General features: G+C 44.2%; 1 protein-coding gene, 1 long non-coding RNA gene and 5 other non-coding genes across 8 annotated transcripts in view; 1 reads left to right on the forward strand and 6 right to left on the reverse strand.

Annotated features, from left to right (window-relative positions):
* The first annotated feature begins 4,963 nt into the window (after positions 1-4,963).
* Positions 4,964-5,320, forward strand: LOC140218547 (vacuolar protein sorting-associated protein 4-like). The gene has a single exon (XM_072288324.1). The coding sequence runs from the start codon at positions 4,964-4,966 to the stop codon at positions 5,318-5,320; it is 357 nt and encodes a 118-aa protein (XP_072144425.1).
* A 650-nt stretch (positions 5,321-5,970) lies between these two features.
* TRNAS-GGA (transfer RNA serine (anticodon GGA)) lies at positions 5,971-6,045 on the reverse strand. Its single transcript has one exon. It is a non-coding gene; the product is annotated as a tRNA-Ser (tRNA).
* Positions 6,046-6,532: 487 nt separating this feature from the next.
* On the reverse strand, positions 6,533-6,607 carry TRNAS-GGA (transfer RNA serine (anticodon GGA)). The gene has a single exon. It is a non-coding gene; the product is annotated as a tRNA-Ser (tRNA).
* A 206-nt stretch (positions 6,608-6,813) lies between these two features.
* On the reverse strand, positions 6,814-6,888 carry TRNAS-GGA (transfer RNA serine (anticodon GGA)). Its single transcript has one exon. It is a non-coding gene; the product is annotated as a tRNA-Ser (tRNA).
* Positions 6,889-7,094: 206 nt separating this feature from the next.
* Positions 7,095-7,169, reverse strand: TRNAS-GGA (transfer RNA serine (anticodon GGA)). Its single transcript has one exon. It is a non-coding gene; the product is annotated as a tRNA-Ser (tRNA).
* Positions 7,170-7,375: 206 nt separating this feature from the next.
* Positions 7,376-7,450, reverse strand: TRNAS-GGA (transfer RNA serine (anticodon GGA)). Its single transcript has one exon. It is a non-coding gene; the product is annotated as a tRNA-Ser (tRNA).
* Positions 7,451-13,730: 6,280 nt separating this feature from the next.
* Positions 13,731-25,129, reverse strand: part of LOC126530704 (uncharacterized) — a 28,245-nt gene continuing 16,846 nt past the window's right edge. For both annotated transcript variants that reach the window (XR_008612520.2, XR_011894737.1), the window contains one exon: positions 13,731-24,505. This is a non-coding gene — a long non-coding RNA (uncharacterized lncRNA). The remainder of the gene's footprint in view (positions 24,506-25,129) is intronic.

A 25,129-nucleotide genomic window follows, 5' to 3' on the forward strand; every position in this document is an offset into this window, starting at 1 on the left:
CCACCGCCTCTGGTCATTTAGACCCACCCGAGTGTGTAGACACACCTCAGTGGGTGTCTAGCTCTCAAGTGTAATTGGTAAAGGACAGTGGGCTTTAGATCAGCGGCATCTGTCCAGAGGCATAATTTAACCTATAACGAATAGGATTATGTATTTTATTATTTTATGGGCAGGAGCCTTTATTTGCTGTTAACTGTTATGTGATGAAAGCTACAAGCTGACATGAGCTGGTCAAAATATAGTTAAACACGGTTAAAAAAAATGGACAATGCAGTTCTTCTTGGAATGTAAGCGTGGTTATAAACAATGGTTATGCCAGCAACCACAATGTAACAGTGTTTAAGTGCATAATGTGCTACTGCCCACATACTTTTATGTCACTCGCTCAATGGAAAAATGAGTGATCTTGAGCACTCTGGTATATACTGCAATGTCTGCAACTTGTATTTAAACAAAGCATACCACCCATAATTATGTTGTGCTAATTGATAGACAAAAAGGAGCATAGGTCGGCGCCCTCACTCATGAGTGCACTCACTCGCACTCACTTCAAAGGCATGAGTGGGAGTGAGTGCCAGTGAGTGTGAGTGTAGGTGAGCGCGTGGGAGTGAGTGGAGGTGAGTGTGAACATGAGTGAGTGCTTGTGAATGCGAGTGCAGGTGAATGTGAATGCGAGTGAGCGCTTGTGAGTGTGAATGGAAATGAATGTGAACATGGTGTTCGTGAGTGAGTGGAGGTGAGTGTGAACCTGGGTGAGTGGAAGTGAGCGTGAACGTGAGTTATTGAGTGCGGATGAGCGTGAATGTGAGTGGGTGCTTGTGAGTTGAGGTGACTCGGAATATGAGTGTGAATGACGGTATGAATGTAAGTGCTCGTGAGTGTTAGTAGACATGAGCACGAAGGTCAGTGAGCGAGCGTGAGTAGATGAGAGTATTAATGTGGACGTGTATATCACAGCTAGCACAACAATTGAAGACGTTTAATGTTGCTGTTAAAAGTGGAGCGGAATAGCGTAAACGTGCTACGTTCGCATCAGAAACCATGGGAGGCTGTTGATGGCGGGACCCTATCGAAGAGGAAGTGGACGCAGCATCGAAGGCACGCATGTGTGCCACGTCCAAACTTCTTCTTCATATAGTACCCCGTTTAAGAGCGTACACACCATTGACCGACAGTGACTGAATGAGTTAACGTGCTGGTCTCGCAACCCACAGTTCCTGGGGCCGAATTCCCGGCCTGCAATTTTGTTTTCAGGTTATCGTCTATTTATTTACTGCCTTTATCAGAAATTTTCGTTCATGGCCAACAGACGCCGACAACGCAGGCACCAGATTTTCTCTATGGTATGGTATGGAGAACTTTATTGGGTCCTGAAGGTCAACCGTACGTTGACGCGGGCCGCTTCCACGTTGGGACTGTCAAGCCGAGCCCTTCAGCCACATCGCGGGCCTTCTGGACTGCCCGTAATTGGTCAGAGAGTGATTCACTGTGTAGCATTTGCCGCCACCATTCTTGTTCCTTGTCACGGTCTGTGAAGACCGTGGGGCACTGCCAAAGCATGTGGTCAAGAGTAATGATGCCATTGCACTTATTACATTGGTTTGAATATCCCTCTCCGGATAGATCCTGTTAATAAGATATGGACTTGGGTATGTTCTTGTCTGTAACAAACGTAATGTGACCGCTTGGGCTCTGCAAAGCTTACCGTGTGGCAATGGGTATTCCCTTCTGCTTAAATAATGATGCTTCGTGATTTCGTTGTATGTTAATAATCGATCCCTGTGTTCCCCGAGTGAAGTGTAAGTTGCTCGGTCTTGAAGAGCACGGCTAGAAAGTCCTCGTGCTGCTTCATTTGCCACCTTATTGAGGTTTCTCCGAGCTCCGTCCACCAGCCCCAGATGTGCAGGAAACCAGCGGATTTCAATCCTCTCACTATTGACCTTCTCTAGTAATTTTGTTGCTATTCGTGTCACATATCCGTTGGTAAAGTTGCGTATGGCTGTTCTAGAGTCGCTGTATATATGTGTCCACCGATTAGCCCGGATGGCTAAGGCGATTGCTACTTGCTCTGCTACTGTTGGGTCCTTGGTATATACGGTGATGGCATCCCGTATATTACCTTGAGTGTCTACAACAACGGAGGTATACGCATCCTTATTTTTAACCCAGGCAGCGTCAACGAACACCGCCTGCTGCTTATGTTGATCTATGTCTTGAAGGAGGGCCTTCACCCTTGCCTTCCGTCTCTCGAGGTTATGTGTCGGGTGCATGTTCCTAGGGAATGGGGTCATCTTTATTGTTTCTCGTAGTCCCGCTTGCAATTGTGTTAATAATTCTCCTTCGTTGGTGTGGTTGTTAATTTCTACGCCAATTTCTTCAAGTAGCGCCCTCCTAGGGCGTGTCTCCATTAGTCTCTCCTGGTGGGCCACCTGTTGAGCCTCAGCTATCTCCTCTAGTGTGTTATGCAACCCTAGGTGCAATAAGCTATCATTGGCCGTGCTGATGAGAAGTCCTAGTGCAGTCTTTATAAGTCATCTGATTAAAGCGTTTAGCTTGTTCTTATCAGCCTGTGTCCATTGTAGCATGCCAGCCACGTACGAGAAGTGGCAAAAGGCGAATGCATGTACCAATCTTATGGCACTGTCTTCTCCTAGCCCCTTATGCTTGTTGGTAACTCTACGCAGAAGCCTAATGACTTCTTCTGACTTGTTAGAGATGTGTTCTATCATCCTGCAATTAGATCCACCTGCCTGATTGGTTATCCATTCTTGGCGTATATGTCAATGCGGGGTTCTTCCTCTGGGATATATCCGTCCGGCTTGCGCCCACGCTTACTGCTCCGTAATACCAATAGTTCTGATTTTTTAGCAGAGCAGTTCATTCCCATACCCTCAAGTGTTGTTTCCACCACATAAATGCTTTCCTGTAGTTTGGTCTCTGTTTGTCCCATATTACCTTCGGCACTCCAGATTGTTACATCATCTGCATATATAGCAAAGTGGATACCCTCAAATCTGCGCGAGACCTCGAACCACTTTTGACATTGCCAAATTAAATAACATGGGAGATAGGACAGACCTTTGTGGTGTCCCACGATTCCCAAGTTCCAGGGTTGTCGATTGGAGTTCGCCTAACCTGAGACAAGCAGAACGGCCACCGAGAAAGGCTTTGACTATATTGTGCAATCGCTTACCCAATCCCATCTCCGACAGGATGTCCAATACGGCCCGGTGCTTGATTGATCAAAGGCCTTTTCTACATCTAGGCCTAGAAGAGCTCTCGTATGTAGCGGGCCAGCAAGAATAAGGTGATGCTTGATTAAAAGCATTCGCAGTCGAAAGTCTGTGGCCCAGCGAGAAACAAAAATAAGTAGCCACCTTCACGACTCAGGCTGACTAGCAAGCCACTAAAACTCGACCAAGTAATTTTCCGGAGATCGTTGGCATAGCAAGAGAGTGGGCTAGCTTGAGGGGGGGGAGGGGGCGTATTTTAAAATTTTGCCTTTATGGTGCATGCATTACGCGTGATTCAGCGAACTTCTCAGGTAATAATTTCCAGGCTTTTACTTTCCAAAACTACGATATGATTAAGAGGTATGCCGCAGTGGCGGACTCCAGATTAACGTTAAACACCTGAAGTTCTGGCGTTCTGCCCCCATCGAAATGAGAGCGTCTGCGAGCGTGTGTTGTGGGCACCTCTTTGTATGTAGCGTACCAGCGCGTCCGCTGAGGCCAATTTGTTTTGGAAACGCGCAGTCGCCCGTGTATTTGTGCTCTTAAAGTGCAGGAAAGAAGGCCCAGGAATATGGGAATGCTTGGAAATCGTATGGTTTCGTCATATTTCTTGTGTGGTATTGTTTGTGACGAATCTGCAATTTTCTACGCCATGTATGTAAATAGCAAATTGCTTTTGTTTGTGATACCTCCCAATCACCACTTTCGCACGTTTCGCCTCTACACCAGCTTTTATTTTTCCCTATAAGTAATGTTAACACCGAAATGACACATGCAGTGGCGTAGCTAGGTCGTCTGGCACCCGGGGCCCATAGGTCTTCTGTCACCCCCCTCCCCGGGTGTAGCCGGCGGAAAGAGGGGTGTCTTCAGACGTATATGACACCCCCCCCCCCCCCCCCGCCTCTCTGGCCCCTTGCACCCGGGGCCCACGGCCCCCCGGCCCCCCCCTGTTGCTACGCCACTGGACACATGTTTGTAGTTTACTGTTTTCAGCTGACGCCGTCCGGTGCAGCTTCGTACATGAACTACTGTTGCTTACCTGGTGCCACGTTGGATAAAATGCACAAAACGCGCGGAATGAGCACTTACATAGAGCCAAATAAACATTTTCTCATTTGACAAGGCGTCTTGCGTCTACTTTATGAAATTGCACGTCGTACAGATTCGACGGAGGATTGTAAAGATCGTTCGCAGTCATCTTTGCTTAATAAAACGGTTCCGCACCAAGACCACGCCCGGTTAAACACCAGAAGCAAGAGAAGAAAATAAAGGGGAAATGCCGCGCCAATCAGAGCAGCCGTCGTAACGCGTTTATTTGCGTTCAAAACACGCGCGCCAGAAACCGAAACCAGAAGTGTGGTTCGGGTGTTAATGGCGGCGGCTTGGAGCGCTCCAGTTGATTCGGCCGCTGGACCTGCTCTCTATGGCATTGTCCGCGTAGGTACAGTGTACTAGGTAGCGTAGGTCTCCGCTCTTGTTGAATTTCTTTCCCTTTGTTGTGTCTCTGTACTCTAGACCTATGCTAAAAAGAGGAGCTTCTTTATTCTATGGAGCTGCTTCATAACATAGTGAAACGTTGCAGCATGATTGCAACCGTAGTGTGCAATTGCAAATAACCCGTCGCTTCCTTGTAGAAGCGAGCCTTCCCGTTTGCGAATATCCGCCGCCCATCTAGTTTGGCTGTTCACCTGGAGTTGAGCTGTGGAACGTCGTTCGTACCGTTTCACATCATGGACAGTACGAAGCACGTCACGATCAACGTATTTATCCTAGAACCACTTCGTCTGCTCCCAACTCTACGGAAAGCCATCAAAGTGGTCAATAAGGCCGTCAAAGAGGACGAGAAGCGCAACTACCCGGCAGCCCTCCGCCTCTACGAGCAAGCCATCCAAGACTTCAATCGTGCCGTCAAAAAAGGCGAAGCAGGGACTGATCAATCGGAACAGTTAGTCCGAGACATGTGCGCCACGTACTCGGACAGGGCCGGATTGATCAGAGCGTCCCTGTACGGAAACAGCGACAAGGAAGGACTCATCGACAGCGATGATGAGCGCCGGAAGAAGAGAAGATTTTGGCTGTGTTGTTAAACTTTGTGTTGGTTTATGGAAAATGTTCCGCGCGCATTTAGTGTAGGGTATGGTGCACGGAATTTTCGCCATGTCGCGGATAGCCGGTGCGATGTTTCCATTCCTATGAAAACTGTAACTCTTTCATGTTATACAGGTGTGACACGTACACTTCTGATCGCGATCGGGAGCGATCCGGATCGAAATTCTCGACTGCGATTGGCTCTCTCGCGCATTTTGTGCAAAGGAGCCAATCACGACCGAGAAATTCGATCCGGATCGGGCTTGATCGCGATCAAAAGTGCACCGTGTGACATCCGTACTAGCCAGTGGCATAGCCAAGGGGTGGCACACCGAGCACGCAACTCCTCCGAAATTTATGCGGCTTTTCCAACCCCCTCTCCCCCTGAAAAACTTTCTGTCCACGCCACTGTTACCAGCCGCATGTCTTTTGTGAGTGCTCTTTTATATTTATGAAACAAAAAAAGTCCGCAAAATAAAAACTTCTTTATTAACTTATAATGCTGACATAGTAGTTCTGCGGAAACCCGCAAGGTGGAGAGAAGTAATGAATAAAGGGAAAATCAGACACCCACCCGTTCGCAGCAATTGCTACAAAGGAAACCCATACGGGTTGCTCGAAAGAAAAGCCTCATAGTTGTAGAAAAATTCGTCCTGGTCCGGGACTCGAACCCGGGACCACCGCCTTTCCGGGGCAGCCGCTCTACCATCTGAGCTAACCAGGCGGCTAGCAGATGGCAGGGCGAAGTCGAATTTGTCGACAACACGAAGCAAAGGCAAGAGTTTGACATAGTAGTTCTGCGGAAACCCGCAAGGTGGAGAGAAGTAATGAATAAAGGGAAAATCAGACACCCACCCGTTCGCAGCAATTGCTACAAAGGAAACCCATACGGGTTCCTCGAAAGAAAAGCCTCATAGTTGTAGAAAAATTCGTCCTGGTCTGGGACTCGAACCCGGGACCACCGCCTTTCCGGGGCAGCCGCTCTACCATCTGAGCTAACCAGGCGGCTAGCAGATGGCAGGGCGAAGTCGAATTTGTCGACAACACGAAGCAAAGGCAAGAGTTTGACATAGTAGTTCTGCGGAAACCCGCAAGGTGGAGAGAAGTAATGAATAAAGGGAAAATCAGACACCCACCCGTTCGCAGCAATTGCTACAAAGGAAACCCATACGGGTTGCTCGAAAGAAAAGCCTCATAGTTGTAGAAAAATTCGTCCTGGTCCGGGACTCGAACCCGGGACCACCGCCTTTCCGGGGCAGCCGCTCTACCATCTGAGCTAACCAGGCGGCTAGCAGATGGCAGGGCGAAGTCGAATTTGTCGACAACACGAAGCAAAGGCAAGAGTTTGACATAGTAGTTCTGCGGAAACCCGCAAGGTGGAGAGAAGTAATGAATAAAGGGAAAATCAGACACCCACCCGTTCGCAGCAATTGCTACAAAGGAAACCCATACGGGTTCCTCGAAAGAAAAGCCTCATAGTTGTAGAAAAATTCGTCCTGGTCCGGGACTCGAACCCGGGACCACCGCCTTTCCGGGGCAGCCGCTCTACCATCTGAGCTAACCAGGCAGCTAGCAGATGGCAGGGCGAAGTCGAATTTGTCGACAACACGAAGCAAAGGCAAGAGTTTGACATAGTAGTTCTGCGGAAACCCGCAAGGTGGAGAGAAGTAATGAATAAAGGGAAAATCAGACACCCACCCGTTCGCAGCAATTGCTACAAAGGAAACCCATACGGGTTGCTCGAAAGAAAAGCCTCATAGTTGTAGAAAAATTCGTCCTGGTCCGGGACTCGAACCCGGGACCACCGCCTTTCCGGGGCAGCCGCTCTACCATCTGAGCTAACCAGGCGGCTAGCAGATGGCAGGGCGAAGTCGAATTTGTCGACAACACGAAGCAAAGGCAAGAGTTTGACATAGTAGTTCTGCGGAAACCCGCAAGGTGGAGAGAAGTAATGAATAAAGGGAAAATCAGACACCCACCCGTTCGCAGCAATTGCTACAAAGGAAACCCATACGGGTTCCTCGAAAGAAAAGCCTCATAGTTGTAGAAAAATTCGTCCTGGTCCGGGACTCGAACCCGGGACCACCGCCTTTCCGGGGCAGCCGCTCTACCATCTGAGCTAACCAGGCAGCTAGCAGATGGCAGGGCGAAGTCGAATTTGTCGACAACACGAAGCAAAGGCAAGAGTTTGACATAGTAGTTCTGCGGAAACCCGCAAGGTGGAGAGAAGTAATGAATAAAGGTTAAGTAATGAATAATGAATATAATGCTCTGCACATTCACTGTAAGGGTAGATGCTTAGCCATTTCGGTATTTCATAGCTACAGTAAATGCTGCAGAAGACAAGGACATTGTTGTTGTCATTCATATGTGCACTGTGATCACTTTTACCATGACCATTTGCATGCAGTGAATTGTACAAAATGAATATTTAGTCTCACCAATGAAACACTAGGACTGTTTCACAGCTGTATGCAAGCACATAAGGGTGTCTTGCTCCCTGAAATTTCCGTACACCTCTAGAGCAGGCATCCAGATTTCCTCAACAGCTTTTCATTAGAACCACAGCTAAGCCATGTAGCTGCTTATATTTTCATAGGTGCACTTCTTTTTCAGAGAAAGCTTAGCGGAATGAATTCTGGGGTGTTGCGTGCTAAAACCATGATTTGATTGTGAGGCACGCCGTAGTGGCAGACTACGGATTGATTTTGACCGGATTGATGCAAAGGACACGAGCATTCTTGCATTTCGCCCCCATCGAAATGCAGCCACCACGGCCGAAGTTTGATACCCCGACCTTGTGTTCAGCAGCGCAACACTATAGCCACTAAACTGCCGCTGCAGGCAGAAAATCTAGTTCTTTCATCTGGTAGGCAAGTCGCATTAAGTCATAGTGGCAGCCATTAGAATGAAAAGGCTCAACACTTCCTTCGATTGATCTCTCATGCTACCTCTCAAAGTGTCTGTAAAAGAAAATATTACTTCTTTTTAATAATGTCACACCATCAGATTCGATGGACTACTTTTGTTGATATGGACTGCTTTTAACTAAGTACTGCTGTAACACTCAAAGCAAACAGCACAAAATTTTTAAATAACTTGGGATGCAGGTTGACCGAGGGGCCCGATTTTTATTAGTCATATCACAAGAAGCCAGCAAATACTGACACCAACAAATACTGATTGGGATGCAGGTGATGCTTATGCTTACGAGCAATAGGAGTGGAGTGCTGGCTTCACCATCCGAGTTTTGTTGATTATATGACAATATAGAAAGTGCATACACTAGGGAACAAAATGTATATTCCCAGTTTCCACATTAATTTTCTGTATGGAAACAAATTTTAAGCAGGCAGAAATATATTGTAACAAAACACCCATTATTGTAAGCAAAGTGCTTCTGGTTTACTGCCTAATTTTGTAAGAGAGAAGAAAATTTTTTCTTTATTTTTCAGATTGGCCAAATTATTTGTTTGAGAAAGCAGAAATATAATTTTGCGCATTAATGCAGACTGGGAAATTGTTTACTATACAGGCTGCAGATGCTTCAGATGATTTAGTAGACACAAATGTTCACCACATAACTTTGTGTGACGGCACTTGCTTACCAAAAGTTTCTTTTAAGTCCTAGCTGGTGTAATGTCAAATGGAACTTTAGCTTACAATGACTAGCAATGTTATTCTTGTCTCAGAACACTTTAGACTTAGATTATAATAATTAAATTTGGTGCTACTATAACAAAGAAGTGCCGGTCAGCCAGGCGCATCACAGTGTTTTGTACAGAGCTAGTTTGTGCTGCTGCAGGGTTAGACTACCGCAATGCATTTGACCCTTCCTGCCTTCCCTTAGGCTCTAAGTAAACACCTTTACGCTAGTCATCCAACCGTGCATTTGGAATTATGGTTAGTATGTAGAACTTCAGATGCAAACAGCAGTCCCGAGAAAGTAAGCGGACCAATCACGTTCATTAGTTCATCGCGCTTTGTTTATGGTACGGTACACTGCAACATATTCAAGCCGCTATATCTCATATTTCCAACGAGAACACCATCACCATAATACCATCTGGACTTGGCAACCTGTGCGGCCCCCTATCCAAAGCAGCACAGACGCATGCCGCACATGCTCTTTGTACCCCAGTACAGCAGTCTAGGTACAAGGTGTCCTCGCCCTTGCTGGTAAGGTCCATACCTGGGATCACGCCATCAATCTTGTGGTTTGAAGTGCACTATTGTAACCACTACTCCACGGCTGCTTTGAGCTCGCAAGCGTGTTTGCTACTTGCACTGGGTGCTGAGAAACATAGACGGTTTGCAATCAGGCTCATCTGTTGTACCATATTGCATTGTTGACCATTATGCAATTTCTGCAGCTGCTGGTCTAATTGTGCTGAAACGTAATCTTCCTTTAATGCACCAATGTTTGCCTGTGCTGCACATATACTGTTTGTTGTTCACAGTGCAGCAAATGCACAAGAAATGTACCAGTTGTAGAGGCAAGCATGGTCGAAGGAGAGTACTGACGTGCAGTTTGTAACGTCTTTTTTTTTTTCTCATTAAATGAAGGTCCAAGCCCTCTAAACACTGCAAGATATCCTGGCAAGCATAAGAGCGCCCTACATAATTTACCATACTTGTTCCTACGAGCCAGTTTCAATTCTGGTTCCCAGTTGTTGGACATGTGATGACGTTGTGACAGACTGGCTTGCTCCGTTTGCGTTTGCTGTGGCTGCTGCAGACGAATGCAGCCAGAAGAAATGCACACACCACTCTTGGAATGCAATCTACAACAGTTCGGCAAGCAGACCGTTTGCTTGGCCTGGCATGACTGGCAGAAATAGTGCTTTCGTTATTGAAAGCGCTATTTTGACCAATCACGTGAGGCCAAGTGAACAGTGTACTTTCCAAACCGGTATAAGGTGAGGTTTGATTTTTCGTTAGCAATATCATCATATGTGGCCTTAATGCTATGTGGCATCAGCAAATCTTATTCTGTGTCATGACGATGTTGACTGTATGCAACATTTAGACAGTCGCCTGGAAATTGGTACAAGGACTACAGCAACTACATTTTTGACACCTTGAACTTTACAGGTGACACTTTTTGTTCTGAGGAAATGACAACATATTCTTCCATAAATATGTACTCACATAGACCAGAGATGAACAGAAACATCAAAATTTCAACATGCAGAAGTGCATCTTACATTTTTTACGAACATGTACTTTTCCGGATAAATGAAATGGGAACAAGTTAAAAATAAGTGGAATGCATTCCTTTCTTTGTGTTTTCCCTAATTGACTCGATAGCAGCACCATTTCAACCTACTATAAGCTTAATTTAAAATTTCATTATTTTGGCAACAGCATAATTACAATTCCAAATCACTCATGGTACGTGACACGTGTTCTGCTTTATAATTTTATGTCCGTGTTTCAGTTGTCTACTACTATTGTACACAGTTGTGCGCATACAGTATAACAATGGTCAAAACCTCTTGAATAAATCAATGAAGCAGTTAATTGAATATCTTTCTGTTCTACGTGTCACATTGTAAATCTGAACACATTTTATTATGCCAGTTCTAGCAGCAGGGCCACCTAAAAATATTGTGAAATACAACTAATTTGTCCAAGCATTCTGGGGCTTGCTTTAACTATATGATATTCATTAAACCAAAAAGGATGGCTGCTTGAGCTGGTTAGTGACACATTACTTCAGACAATGAAAAACCCTTCTTAGTGCGCAAAGCATTGAAGGAGAGGTTCCTTCAGCGTTTCGCTCACTAAAAAGGTTTCTTTCTGAAGTAATGGTTCATTAAACCGCAAAAGATGGCACTAAACTGGCAGAAGTCGCACAAAGGTAGTGAAATGAACCAAGTGCTATGAACAATAGAGGCGTGCTTCCTATTAGTGTAAAATGGGCAAATGTACAATGCTAACATAATTCTCTATGATGTGCTTTGGTCTTTTTAAAGTCTTTGTCCGCAGCCATGTGCCCTGACCATCTTTCTTTTTTTAAACGATAAGAACCACACTTCTGATAGTTGATGGCATTCAAACTTTGTGTTTGAACACAAAGTTTGAACGCCATCAGTTGTCAGTTCTTTCACCAGTGCAACCATGAATGCTGTCAATTATTTACATTTTAATGGCAACAACATCGTTAGAACAAGCCACAGTAGCACAAGGAACATAGCTTGGACCAGCGAGCTTTCTTTTTACTGTTGCTGGAATTTTTATAGAGGCTTGTATCGCACAGCGCAAGCATAATATAAATGATGTTTTCTCGTTTCTGTTGTACTGAGTACATAAAAAATTGCTTTGAAGCTACTCCCCACAGGTCAAGTTAAACCTATTGCAGTGCCATGTTCGCATCTGCACATGCATACCGATAGAATGAAGCTTTACTGTTTGACATTTGATAATAATGTTTCATATTTCGTACCTATGTTTAGTTTAGCCCTAGGTGAGCACATTTTCGCAGAAGAATATAGTTTTCTTTTTATATCCTCTCTCTCTAAAGCAAGGAGCAGTACTGCAAGGCACGAAGGGTGCCTCTTGGGAGTCCCATGAGAAAGGGGTGGTCGAACGTGCTCGACAATACACTTCCAAGTCATAGTCACCATGACCTCAGTTAGCCATCGATGAAAGCCAGATCAAGTGCATATCTGAACTTGCTAGTTCGGGAGACTGAAATGAGGTTGGAAGGGCTTGCCTCACGACTTGCCAAAGTGATCCTGGCCTGTGCAGCGAGGCCACCGCCTCTGGTCATTTAGACCCACCCGATTGTGTAGACACACCTGAATAGGTGTCTAGCTCTCAACAGTAATTGGCAAAGGGCAGTGGGGTTTAGATTAGCGACATCTGTCCAGAGGCATAATTGAACCTAGAACCACTAGGATTATGTATTTTATTTTTTTCTAGCTAAGACTGCAGGAGCCTTTATTTGTTGTTAACTGTTATGTGATGAAAGTTACAACCTGACATGAGCTGGTCAAAATATGGACAATGCAATTCTTCTTGGAATGTAAGCGTGGTTATAAACAATGGTTATGCCAGCAACCACAATGTAACAGTGTTCAAGTGCATAATGTGCTACTACCCGCATACTTCTATGTCACTCGCTCAATGGAAATATGAGTGATCCTGCGCATTCTGGTATATGCTGCAATGTCTGCAACTTGTAATTAAAAAAAGCATCCCACCCATAATTATGTTGTACTAATTGATAGACAAAAAGGAGCAAAGGTCGGCGCCCTCACTCATGAGTGCACTCACTCGCACTCACTTCAAAGGCATGAGTGCGAGTGAGTGCCATTGAGTGTGAGTGGAGCTGAGTGCAAATGCAACTGAGTGCCAGTGAGTGTGAGTGGAGGTGAGTGCAAGTGTGAGTGAGTTTAGAATTTTGCCTTTATGGTGCATGCATTACGCATGATTCAGCGAACTTCTCAGGTAATTATTTCCAGGGTTTTACTTTCCAAAACTTCCATATGATTAAGAGGCATGCCGCATTGGCAGACTCCAGATTAACATTGAACACCTGAGGTTCTGGCTTTCTGCCCCCATCGAAATGTGGTTGCCACGGCCGGGGATCGAACCCGTGTCCTCGAGCTTAGCAGTGCTACTTTTCAAATATAATGGCGCTTGGGAGAACCACAAGAATGGTCTCAAATGGTAGCAAAAACACAAAAGCCAACGGATATTATAATATGCTCAGTTCGTTGTGCCCACTAGTGTAAATGCTAGAACTACGTATTCTGGGCTGTTCACCATGTTTGTGATATTTCCGTGCAAAACTGCTATGGTAGCAAAGTGAAATAAAATCTGCAATATGTTCCAACCAACTAGTTTCTTCAGGACTGAAAAAAACTAAGCGTAGAGACATATCTCCTCATCCCAAACGCCTTGCGGGCTTCCTGTCATCACTTGACACTCGCCCTCCCACTTTTGGCGCTTGCTCGTGAGGCGTAGAGCAGCTTCCATAGAGTTACGCGAGTTTAGACATTAAATAAGTTCTGCTGTTTGCACGTATGTTTTTATCGTATTTCATATTGTGTAATACTTGAGAAACAATGAGAGAGTGCTGTTAACCTGCCCGAAGCAAGTGATTTTAGCGCTTTTTGGCAGAATATCTGCGTTTCTTCATTTCTTTTTTTTCTTTTGTCGCATTGCGTTGGCTGTCTGCTGCTAGTCAGAAGCGTTTTCAATCCAGGTCACTTTCTCTAGCCGTGCAAAACTTGCATATACCACATTGCTGTAGTTTGTACAGTTTTGCCGTGTTCTCAGCATTTATTGTGCGAATGGCTCTTCTGCTGAATCCTCGTTGTGAGGCGGGCGAGGGGTGGAAAAAATATTTCCTTTCCTGAAGCGCAAAGAGTGCGGATTGAATGCACTCAAGCAGGCGAACAGAAGTCGTGTAGCGTTTATTTATATATTTAGGAATACTGCCGATCTCACAAGAGATCATCGCAGAGAGAGCATACATATAGATACAAAAGAAGCACAATAAAGTAATTTATACAATGGAATTAAAACACTAAAATACTAGCAGAATTAATATATGAAATTATCAGTAGCAGTACGCTTGGTATGACTAAAAAATACAAATCACGAAAAATACAATGACAGGATGCGCAATGATGAGATCGGATTAATCAACCACAGTCCTGATACAAGTTTTTAAAAAGAGTTGTTCACAGAAACTGTTCAGCATGTACATTAATTTCCACCATAGCTTATTTTACGCTTCACTTGTGTGGCAATCGTTAGCGCGAGTGCAATGCGCAGAGACATTCAAAATCAGGCTTGGGAAGACCTTTGCAGACGGCGCCGAAGGGCCAAGGAGCGTAAGGCTCCTCGGCTTTAGGCTCGGCTTCCAATGTCCATGTCGCCGAGACATGACCGTTGGAAGTCATGCAAGCCGTCTGTGTGCGTGCGTGTGTGTACCAGCGGCGCCTACTCTTCCTTCCGGATGCTCACCCCTTCTCCCCGTCTGGCGATGAGTTGGCGTTGGGTGCTTGCAGATGCACACATGAGACGGTTATGCCCGTTTATGGTCCGATCTTGCACCTGCATTCCTGATTGGACCAAACCGTGCTAGGATGACCTAGAATACTGGGCAGGTAAAGCTTGTCCGGAGAACTGCCCCGCCGCCGCGCTGCTTTGCCGCACCCGTGGGCTTTCTCTGCTGTGGAAGCTGTGCCAAAGCGACGGGTGTCTGCTGTGCACTTGATATTTGGTTGCTATTAGCCAACATTGCGATAATTAAGCTTCTATAATACACTACGTAATTGCAAGATAATACTGCAGTGACTCGCCACACAGAGAACGTGTTTACGCGCTGTAAATGCAGAGATTTTGTATATTTCCTTCTATGCTTGCAGGTTTGTCACCGCAATGGTCTGCACTTATGGAACTGTTTGTGGGACACATTCAGTGCACACTTCATTGTGAGCGGAGGTGTTTAGTTAAGTGTGGCATGACAAACGTAAATGTGCTACAAAATATAATAAGCATGAGATGACGCGCATAACCAGGAGAACGAAGCAGATATAAACGGCTTGCTCATGCTAATGCTTTGCGCCTTTCATTTACTTTCTTTTATTTCATGCGTTGGATTTGCTTTACAAGACCGCCTCCCGTGCTCTGCTGTTTCCTTCTTAAGGTTAAATTTAGCAATTTATTCTGTATGCTTGCCGGTTAGTACGTAGCAACTATACTTGCTGATCAATTAATACATAGTTGTATTTACATAATCAAAAAAAAAACAACTTATGTGGACCTAAACTTTTCACGTTTTACTGCCATGGAAGGCAATATCAGTACCGATATTTAAAGGTAATATAAATATTTGCAGTGCATCAAAGGTGGTAATTTAATGCAAACACACATAACATTGTCATGCACAATAAATGCTTGCTAGCTTACGGAACAATCCTATGTTACGCAATATATTATGCTTATCCCACTGGCGGGCCATTCGCATATGATAGCATGAGACAAGTTACATGTTGATTATTTGTGAGAGGACTCCCGGATTATGAATATGGCTGTTGTAACAGTTGAACTTTCACATAATAAATGCGTGAACGGCTGGGCCAGTATAGTTATATATTCATTTCAATCTAGAAAAAGATAAATTTGAGTATAAATGCAAAATTTCCTAAAAGGAGGAGGGGCTGGACAAGTGCAGATACCGCAGATGTAAGATTCAATGCTTCTGACGGGCTGACCGGATTTCTCCACGTCATATCACCTCCACACCTTGCTCCTTTCTCTCTCCTCATTGTGAGCTATCGTACGGCGCAATGTCGTCCCCACATTGCATCACCGCTCCCGATGTTTCTTTACTTTCTCTATTCTTTTCGCTCATTCCGTAGTTACGTGCCTCCGCCGTATTGCTAGGAATCGCATCATTGCATCAATTCAGAGCCAATGATGACCGCCATGTGAATCTCCGCATGGCTCCCATTTGTCGAGTTAATGCAGCCACTTTTTCGACGCTAGCGCCAAGGCGCCCTTCAATTACGGCCCTTTCAGGCGGGCAATGCTTTAGAAAAGTGGCGGTGCACATGGTTGTTTACGTCGTCATGGCAACAGGAACAGCAGCTGTGCGGCGCCTCCTCTCCAAAGTAGCTTTTTAAACATTATTATAGCGACTTGTTTGGCTCGCTACCCACTTCCCCCACCTCTCTCCATGTCACATGCGCAGTTTTTCTTTTTTTTTTCTTTTGGCTGTGCCCGCGGCGCATTGTTTATGCATGCGTGCTATGCCGTGCCATAACTTCTTTTTAATTCAAATACACACCGAATGGACGGCACGCCACGCGGAGTACACAAATAATGCCAATGCGTCCTTCAAAGCATAAAGACGCATTGCAATTGTTTGTTCCAGACTCCAGTGCTGTGGAGATAAAACCCCGTACGGGATATAAAGAAAGAGCGCACTGCTCTGTAGATAAGAGCTCTGCTTCTAACTTTTCTAGTTGCTGGCATACACTACGGTGCTCTGCTGCTCGCTCGCCTGTAGCGATGTATTAGACCAGCTTGTTTTACGTAATCTCGTCTAAGTGCCATTCCCTCCTCGAGGATCAACGAGGGGCAAGCTCTGAGCAAACGCTGTTGAAGTTGGCAGCCACTCGAAGTTAGGTTATTTAAAAATATTATGCGTTAGTAATGGAAGGACTAAGTTTATTCCGTTCCCTGATTGTTTTAAGGAAATATGAATATTTAAAGGATTTTAGTTAAAGCTGCATTCATGAGGTGTTCTAGAGTGCTTGTGGCGTGTTGACCTAGAACTATTCAAAGAACTTCGTACAGATGTGTCCATGGTTTTGTCAGCATGAATAAATCGAAACAAAAACTTTAGTCGTGCTAGTTTTGCCCTACTTTGCACTGTTAATAAACCAGCTCTTTTTAATAATTCAGTCGATAAATCCGTTAACTTGTATTTATTATAAATGAACCATATTGCCTTCCTCTGCACCCCCTCTTATGAGTTCTTTTGTGTGCATAAATCAAACAATACAGGCGTACTCCAGCACTGGTCGAACAAGCATTTTGTAGGCCAGCAGATTTGCATCCGCTGGTGCAAGATGAAGGCGTCTTCTCAGAAGGATGAGTCACTTTGGTGCTCAGCATATTTACAGCAGCAAGTATTTACACTTGAGGTTATGTTGTTAACATGGGTTTCCCATCGGAGAGCATGTGTTAAAGTGACTCCTAAATTTTTACCCTGAAATACACAAGTGACAGGTGTGTCATTAACAATGTAAGTAAAATAAGATATCTGTTTCTTTCTACTTACTGTTAGCATTACTTATCTTTGGGCATTTAGAGTCGTCTGCCACTCCTGACAACAAGCAAAGGTAGAATTTTGTATAGGGTGATCATCATTGCAATTAATTTTGCGGCGCGAAAAACAATCATCAGCGAATAGACAGATGTCACCATGTAATTGGGAAGACAAATCGTTTATGTATATTAAAGATAAAACTGGGCCAAAAACACTGCCTTCTTGTACTCCAGATGTTATAGGTGCTAAATTGGAAGCTTCGGTCTGAATATACACGAACTGTGAGCGGCAGAGGGCAGCACACTCACTCATGAGTGCAGCCACTCACACTCACCTCTGCTCACTCTCACTCATTTAAAAGGGATGAGTGCGAGTGAGTGCCAGTGAGTGCGACTGGTGGCGAGTGCCAGTGAGTGTGAGCAGAGGTGAGTGCGAGTGGAGGTGAGTGCAAGTGGAGGTGAGTGCGAGTTCGAGTGAGTGCCAGTGAGTGTGAGCGGAGGTGAGTGTGAGTGGAGCCGAGTGTGATTGAGTGCCAGTGATTGTGAGTGGATGTGAGTGCAAGGGTGAGTAAGTGCCAGTGATTGTGAGTGGATGTGAGTGGGTGCTTGTGAGTGTGAGTGGAGGTGAGTGTGAACATGAGTGAGTGCAGGGCCTGGAAAAATTATGGTGAGTGAGTGTGAGTGAGTATTCTCCCACACTGCCGACCTACGAAAAGGAGTAACCTTTTACATATAAAAGATTACGCATGACAAGTTGAAACAAGTCAGTTATTCGGTAAGAGTTCTAAAATGTTGGGAATACAAAATGCACCTGTCCTCACCTAGGTTGATTCAATAAGCCACAAACATTATTTTGCCTATGTAACACACATACTTCTTGTAAAAAATCTTTCTTCTCTCTCTCTTTTTGATAATGTGGTGATGATGCCTCTGGATGGCTGCGAGAGTGCATTTAATTGTTAAAATGTAGTTGTTATGTTCTAACTTTAAGAACTTCAAATTTATTTGCATTCAAATGTCACAATATAGATACTATACAGAAACTGTTCAGATCTACCCATTGCCTATGGTTATGTGGTGGCCAAGACAAATGTACAATTAAGACGGCATACAAGTAGCACTCAACCAGGAACAAAACAGCCGAATACAATGCAATAACTATCACTGATTCATTAACAGTACCATCAAAAATCAAATGTGTACTACAGGACAAGCACTCAATAAAGTTATAATAAGCATACTAAATTAATACTGAACTTCCAGATGAAACAAAAGAAGTTATGGTGCCCAGCTGGTCATATATAGTGGACGTACTGGAATGCATGACTGAATCTGCAAGGACAAGAGCCATGCTTCAATCCCAATGAGACAGGAAAACCGCAACAGCTCAATTGGCTGATTCCTTAAACATGACGGTAAAGTCTGTGGCTGTTTTGGAAATATGTGCTTTGACAATATTCAGGGGCCTTTTAGAAAACAAGATTCTACACAAATGTTAAAACGAAATGTAATTGGTAATCGTTGAACAGTTCTTTCACACATCACAACCAGCTTGATTGTTATCTATAACTACCAGACTACACACGAGCACGTGCACACGAGCAAGTTTCAAATGAAACCCCAAATTATATATGACTTTAAATGGCTATCTCTTGCACCACACGTTTCTGTACCTTCCTTCCGGATTCCTGTTCGTGTCATTCTAGGCCTGTGGAGCTGAAAATGCTAGACCTTGCAAATACTTTACTTGACAGTTACGGTAAAAATTGATAACAATCAAATTTTTTATGTGGAAATGGCTGGTCTTTAGTCCAATGACCTGCCAATGTTCACCATGCATTCCTAATCCTTGCTTTCTACATTCCTGTTTCACAGCACTTGTTAAAAATAAATCTGTTCCAACTGTGGTAAAAAAGCTTATCACTAGAAGGGGACAAGACAGGTCAAAGTCAAAATTTTTAAAATTTCATGCCAAAACTCGAAGGCTGCTAGGTCATCACAACATTACAGATTTCAAACTATTTTTCATATTTGGGACATATTTGGACATATTTGGCACGGTGCAAGCCTTAGAGTCTTGCCAAGCTCAAACTGTGGCTCTTTTAAAATACATGCAACATGTTAATCTTAACTGATAAAAGGTTCACTGGACACCAGCAGTTTCACCACCTGTCCTTTTGTCTTTGACTTCTTTTCTACTTTAGCAATTCTCACAATAACAGTGACTTTTCTGGTGTATAGTGGAAGGGTAATTTACCAGTACAGTTCAACTTATTTCCCTCTTTCTCTCTAAAGAATCCTCCGGTGTCAAAATTAACTCGGAGCCTTCCATTATATGGCACCTCCCATAGCCCATGTCTGCTGTTTTGAGATGTAATACCCCATCAGTGAACCATATATTTCAGTTTATTGCAAATCTCTCACTCAAACATCAGCGTTCACAATTTCTGTACATGGTTTAGTGGCATATTGCATCTCTGTACTCTGTGGCTACACTATAAGTGTTTGTTGCTGTCATCAAATGACTGACGTGATATACACCAGAAATTATCTGCACATCCACAGCACGAGAGCAAAAGACAAATGAAGGAAGAAAAGTGGGGAGGTCAATCACAAACACGAAATCCAGTTTAGTACTCTACAATTTTGAGGACTGGGAAGCAGAAGGTAGAATGACAAGATGGAAGCAGAGAATAGACTTCATTCAGCACACATGTGTACATGTGTCCACAACTACTGACACAATTAATTTAACATCAGTCCATATATTAAAGCTGCTCTCAAGTCAGTATAGGTCTACCCTTAAGAAGTGTTGCAGAGCCTTTATCACCCTCTGCTGCAATGAACGGTAAAGTATACGCTTTCCAATATGGCCAGTTCCAAAAACAGTCAATCTTCACACGAGCTGTGCCACAGTTGCAAGCGATCGTGCCACGGTTATATATGGATAACATTGGAATAAGCCAAATGTATCCCGCAGATGTTCTTCAGAGGATCATTTGGCCACACATGGTGTGTTCTTGGCGTGTACAGCGCAGTCCACTGTTAAAGAGGACACAAGTGCACAGTGCCTGGAAACTTTTTTCCTTTATAGTAAGTGTAAAATCACCCGGCTTTGCTTAAAATGACCTGTGGTGGTGGCATTGGCAAAGTTCTGCATGACCTTGCAGTGCATTCATATAATTGCAGGCGGCACTCGTGTCTGGAGTGCTAGCAAAGTCATAATAATAATAATAATAATAATAATAATAATAATAATAATAATAATAATAATAATAATAATAATAATAATAATCAGCCTGTTTTATGTCCACTGCAGGACGAAGGCCTCGTCCTGCGATCTCCAATTACTCCTGTCCTGCACCAACCGATTCCAACTAGCACCAGCGAATTTCCTAATTTCATCGCTCCACCTAGTCTTCTGCCATCCTCGACTGCGTTTCCCTTCTCTCGGTATTCATACTGTAACTCTAATGGTCCAACGGTTGTCTAACCTGCACATTACATGACCTGCACAACTGTATTTTTTCTCTTAATGCCAATTAGAATATCGGCTATACCTGTTTGCTCTCTGTTCCAAACCGCTCTCTTTCTGTCTCTTAACGCTATGCCTAGCGTTCTTCATTCCATCGCTCTTTGCGCGGTCCTTGACTTGTTCTCAAGCTTCTTTGTCAGTCTCCAAGTCTCTGCCCCATATGTCAGCACCGGTAAAATGCACTGATTGTACACCTTCCTCTTCAATGATGATGGTAAGCTTCCAGTCAGGAGCTGACAATGTCTCCCATATGCGATCCAGCCCATTTTTATTCTTCTATGAATTTCCTTCACATGATCAGGCTTCCGTGTGATTTATTGGCCTAGGTAAACATACTACTTCACAGACTCTAGAGGCTGACTGGCGATCCTGAACTCTTGTTCCCTTGCCCGGCTGTTCATCATAATCGTTGTCTTCTGCATATTAATTTGCAACCCCACTCTTACACTCTCTCTGTTAAGGTCCTTAATCATTTGTTGTAACTCGTCTGCAGCATTGCTGAATAGAACAATGTCATCGGCAGACCGAAGGTTGCCAAGATATTTGCTGTCGATCATTACTCCTAAGCCTTCCCAGTTTAATAGCTTGAATACTTCTTCCAAGTACACAGCGAATAGCATTGGACAGATTGTGTCTCCTTGTGTGACCCCTTTCTTTATAGGTGTCTTCCTGCTTTTCTTGTGTAGAATTAAGGTAGCTGTAGAACCTCTGTGGATATTTTCCGAGGTATTTAAGTAAGAGTTCTGTAATCCTTGATTATGTAATGCCTCTATGACTGCTGGCATCTCTACTGAATCAAATGCTTTTTCGTAATCTATGAAAGCCACATTGAGAGGCTTATTGTACTCTGCGGATTTCTCAATAACCTGATTAATGACATGGATGTGATCCATTGTAGAGTAACCTTTCCTGAAGCCAGCCTGCTCCCTTGGTTGACTAAAGTCCAATGTTGCCCTTATTCTGTTGGAGATTATTTTGGTAAATATTTTATATAATACTGGGAGTAAGCTAATGGGCCTATAATTTTTCAGCTCTTTAATGTCACCCTTTTTGTGGATTAGTATAATGTTTGCATTCTTCCACTTTTCTGGGACCCTTGCAGTCGATAGACCCTTCGTATAGAGAGCCGCCAGTTTTCCTAGCATTATGTCTCCTCCACCTTTGATTAAATAGACTGTTATTCCATCCTCTTCTGCCACTCTTCCCCGTTTCATGCCTTGCAAGGCCCTTCTGACCTCATCTCTAGTTATAGGAGGAGTTTCTGTATACTGTTCATTATTTTTTCAAATGGAGTGCTCCTGAGTCCTCTGGGTACTGCAAATGTCAGTATAGAATTCTTCCGCTACTTTTATTATACCTTCTAGATTGCTGATGATATTACCCTGCTTATCTTTCAGTGCATACATCTTGGTTTGTCCTATGCCAAGTTTCTTTCTCACTGATTTCAGGCTGCGTCCATTTTTAACGGCTTCTTCAGTCTTTCTCACGTTATAGTTTCGAGTATCACTTATTTTCGCCTTGTTGATCAGTTTTTGACAGTTCCGTGAATTCTATCTTATCTCTTGAGTTGGACACTTTCATTCTTTGTCGTTTCTTTATTAGGTCCTTTGTTACTTGGGAGAACCTGCCTACTGGTTGCCTTGGTGCCTTGCCTCCCACTTCAATTGCTGCCTCTGAAGCCAGCCTAGTTATGGTTTCATTCATTATCTCTATCTCATCTTCATCTCTCTGTTCTAAGGTTGCACATTTGTTTGAAAGTATGTACCAGACTGAATATGTCTGCTTTTACCCTTACTGCCTTTAGGTTGACCTGTTTCTTCTTGACTAATTTTACTCTTTCTCTCTTCAAATTGAGGTGAATCCTAGCCCTCACTAACCTATGATCACTGCACTTTACCCTACCAATCACTTCTACATCCTGCACTATGCTGGGATCAGCAGACAGTATGAAGTCAATTTCATTTCTTGTTTCACCATTAGAGCTTTTCCAGGTCAACTTTCTGTTGCCACGCTTCCTGAAAAAGGTGTTCATTATTCGAAGCTTATTCCTTTCTTCGAATTCTATTAGCAGCTCTTCTCTAGCATTCCTAGAATCGACGCTGTAGTTGCCAATCACTTGTTCACCAGCATGCTTTTCGCCCACTTTTGCATTGAAGTCGCCCATTATTACAGTATACTGAGTTTGCACTTTTATCATCGCTAATTCAACATCTTCATAAAACTGATCTTCCTCATCATTGTGACTCGATGTTGGAACGTAGGCTTGTACTACCCTTAATCTATACCTCTTACTAAGTTTGATTACGACTACAGCTACCCTCTCATTAATGCTGTAGAATTCGCCAATGTTGCCCGCTATACCTTTATGGATTAGGAATCCTACCCTGTATTGCTTCTTACCTGGCAGACCTCTATAGCAGAGGACATGGCCGTTATTCAGCAATGTATAAGCCTCACCAGTTCTAATCTCACTAAGGCTGATGATATCCTAAAAAATGTCTGATAGTTCCTCAAAGAGTCCTGCTAAGCTAGCCTCACTTGACAGAGTTTGGATATTAAAGGTTGACAGGGTCAGTTTCCATTGGCAGCCTGTCCGGACCCAGAGATTCTTAGCACCCACTGCTGCGTTACAGTTTTGACCGCCGCCTTGGTCAGGCGCTCCGCAGCTGCTGGGGACTGAGGGCCATGGGTTTATTGAAAGAATCATTTGGGAGGTAGTGGCCAAGTACTGCACCAGGGAAGCCAATTCCTGTTCTGGTGAGGGAGTGTCTTTGTTGAAGCTTAGTGGGCTTTCCCAATTTGGTTGTACCTGGATTAGTATAGCCCCACTCACTCTCAGCATCTTTTGCCCCTGTCAGGTGTCACTCCAAGCCTGCAGATGTAGTGTGTGCCTGCAGATGTAGTGAGTGCTGCACATTAAAGTGTTCCCTTTAACAGTGGACCGCATTGTAAGTGAGGGTGTGCGCCAGACTATATCCTCCTAAGAAGCTGCGCAAACTATATTGTGCATTGGCTTCAATAATTTTCAAAGTTAATTTTGAAACAATTGCATAAAATACTACCTCTGAATATTAGTCTGATGCCTGCAGAAGTGGACAAAAGTAGTTTAAACTAGCTTTTGAGAAAATTGACACCGATTTGACATAAACGACTGTATCGTCACACTTAATGAAAAGAAACCACTAAGCGTGTTTATAATAGTGCAAGATGACATGAAAATCCAGGAAGCAGTGTAAACATGGAACCTCCGCACAATGTTGCATTGTCATCTCTCTTGTTTATGCAAACAAAAGCAGTCTCTACCATATAAAACATGAGGATATGTTCACATTTGCCCACGTACACGGAGTTCCTGCTTCTGGCGTTTAACCGGGGTGTTTAAACAAAAAATGTTTTTTTTTTTTCATGTTTGTAACATTCTCTATTCAGTAATAAGAACTGATTATGCCCTTGATTATGGATGACGTACTCGAGCGTACATTCCCAAGATTCCATTTGTCATCCCAGTTGTTAAAGCTGGCAACACGATCAAAACGTCCCGCCAATCTTCAATAACCTCAAAAACATCACCATGGAATGACCTATGTATGTGTGGTGCAAGGGTTCAGGAGCAGATGGAGTAGGTGGTGCCACGAGCCTGGCTTGGCTTGGCTTGTAATCTGGTCAACACCATTTCTGCAGTTTGTGTGACACGAGGAATAGAATTCTGGCAGTAGTCGTTGCCAACGCTGTCTTTTTCTGGCTGTGGCCCAGCGGGCTGTCTTCAAGGTACCTGGAGTGACGGTGGTCACTTCTGGGCCAAAGTGCGTACATGTAGCCCAAGCCTCCACCAGTGAGTCACAGCTAGAGTACACTGCAGAGAGAGAGAGAGAGAGAGAAACAACTTTATTGAGCCGAGCTCGACATCTTAGATGCTGTTGATGGAAGTGGTTCCCTCTTCACGGGACCCATATGCTTCCCTAGCCACCTGGCCCTTGGAGATCAGGACGAGCTGGTCTTCCAGGGCGGTGCTGGTCAGCAAGGTCTCCCATCGCTCGGTAAGGGTGGATGAGGGATGGGGTAGGGTAGTGGGGCAGGTAAGAGGTGGGGGGAATGCCTTGACGAAATCGCATACTCCAATGACGTGTTGGAGCGTGCCTAACTGAATATTGCAGAAATTACATTCCTTCTCGTACCTTTCCGGGTACATCTTGTTTTGAAGGTAAGGGTGCGGGAAGGATCCTGCTTGCATCTGCCTGTAGATTGTTTGCTGTTCTCTGCTAAGCGATTTGTGAGGATCAGGGTAACGGCGCCTCTCCGTCTTGTAATGGTTCGTAATGTCCCTATAACTAATTATGGACTGTGGCTCACCTTCCTCTACCCGGTGCTCCATCTCTCGGGCGAACTGGTGGGCAAGTTCGTTGCCCTCCAGTCCAGAGTGAGCCGGTGTCCATATCAACTCAACTTTCCTTTCAGGTACGTCGCGTTTACTCCTCAG

This window comes from Dermacentor andersoni, chromosome 5 (assembly GCF_023375885.2).
Source record: "Dermacentor andersoni chromosome 5, qqDerAnde1_hic_scaffold, whole genome shotgun sequence".
Lineage (NCBI taxonomy): Eukaryota > Metazoa > Arthropoda > Arachnida > Ixodida > Ixodidae > Dermacentor > Dermacentor andersoni.

Bases quoted from the DNA above. Each gene is read 5' to 3' on its own strand.
- LOC140218547 (XM_072288324.1), top strand. From the start codon at position 4,964: ATGGACAGTACGAAGCACGTCACGATCAACGTATTTATCCTAGAACCA.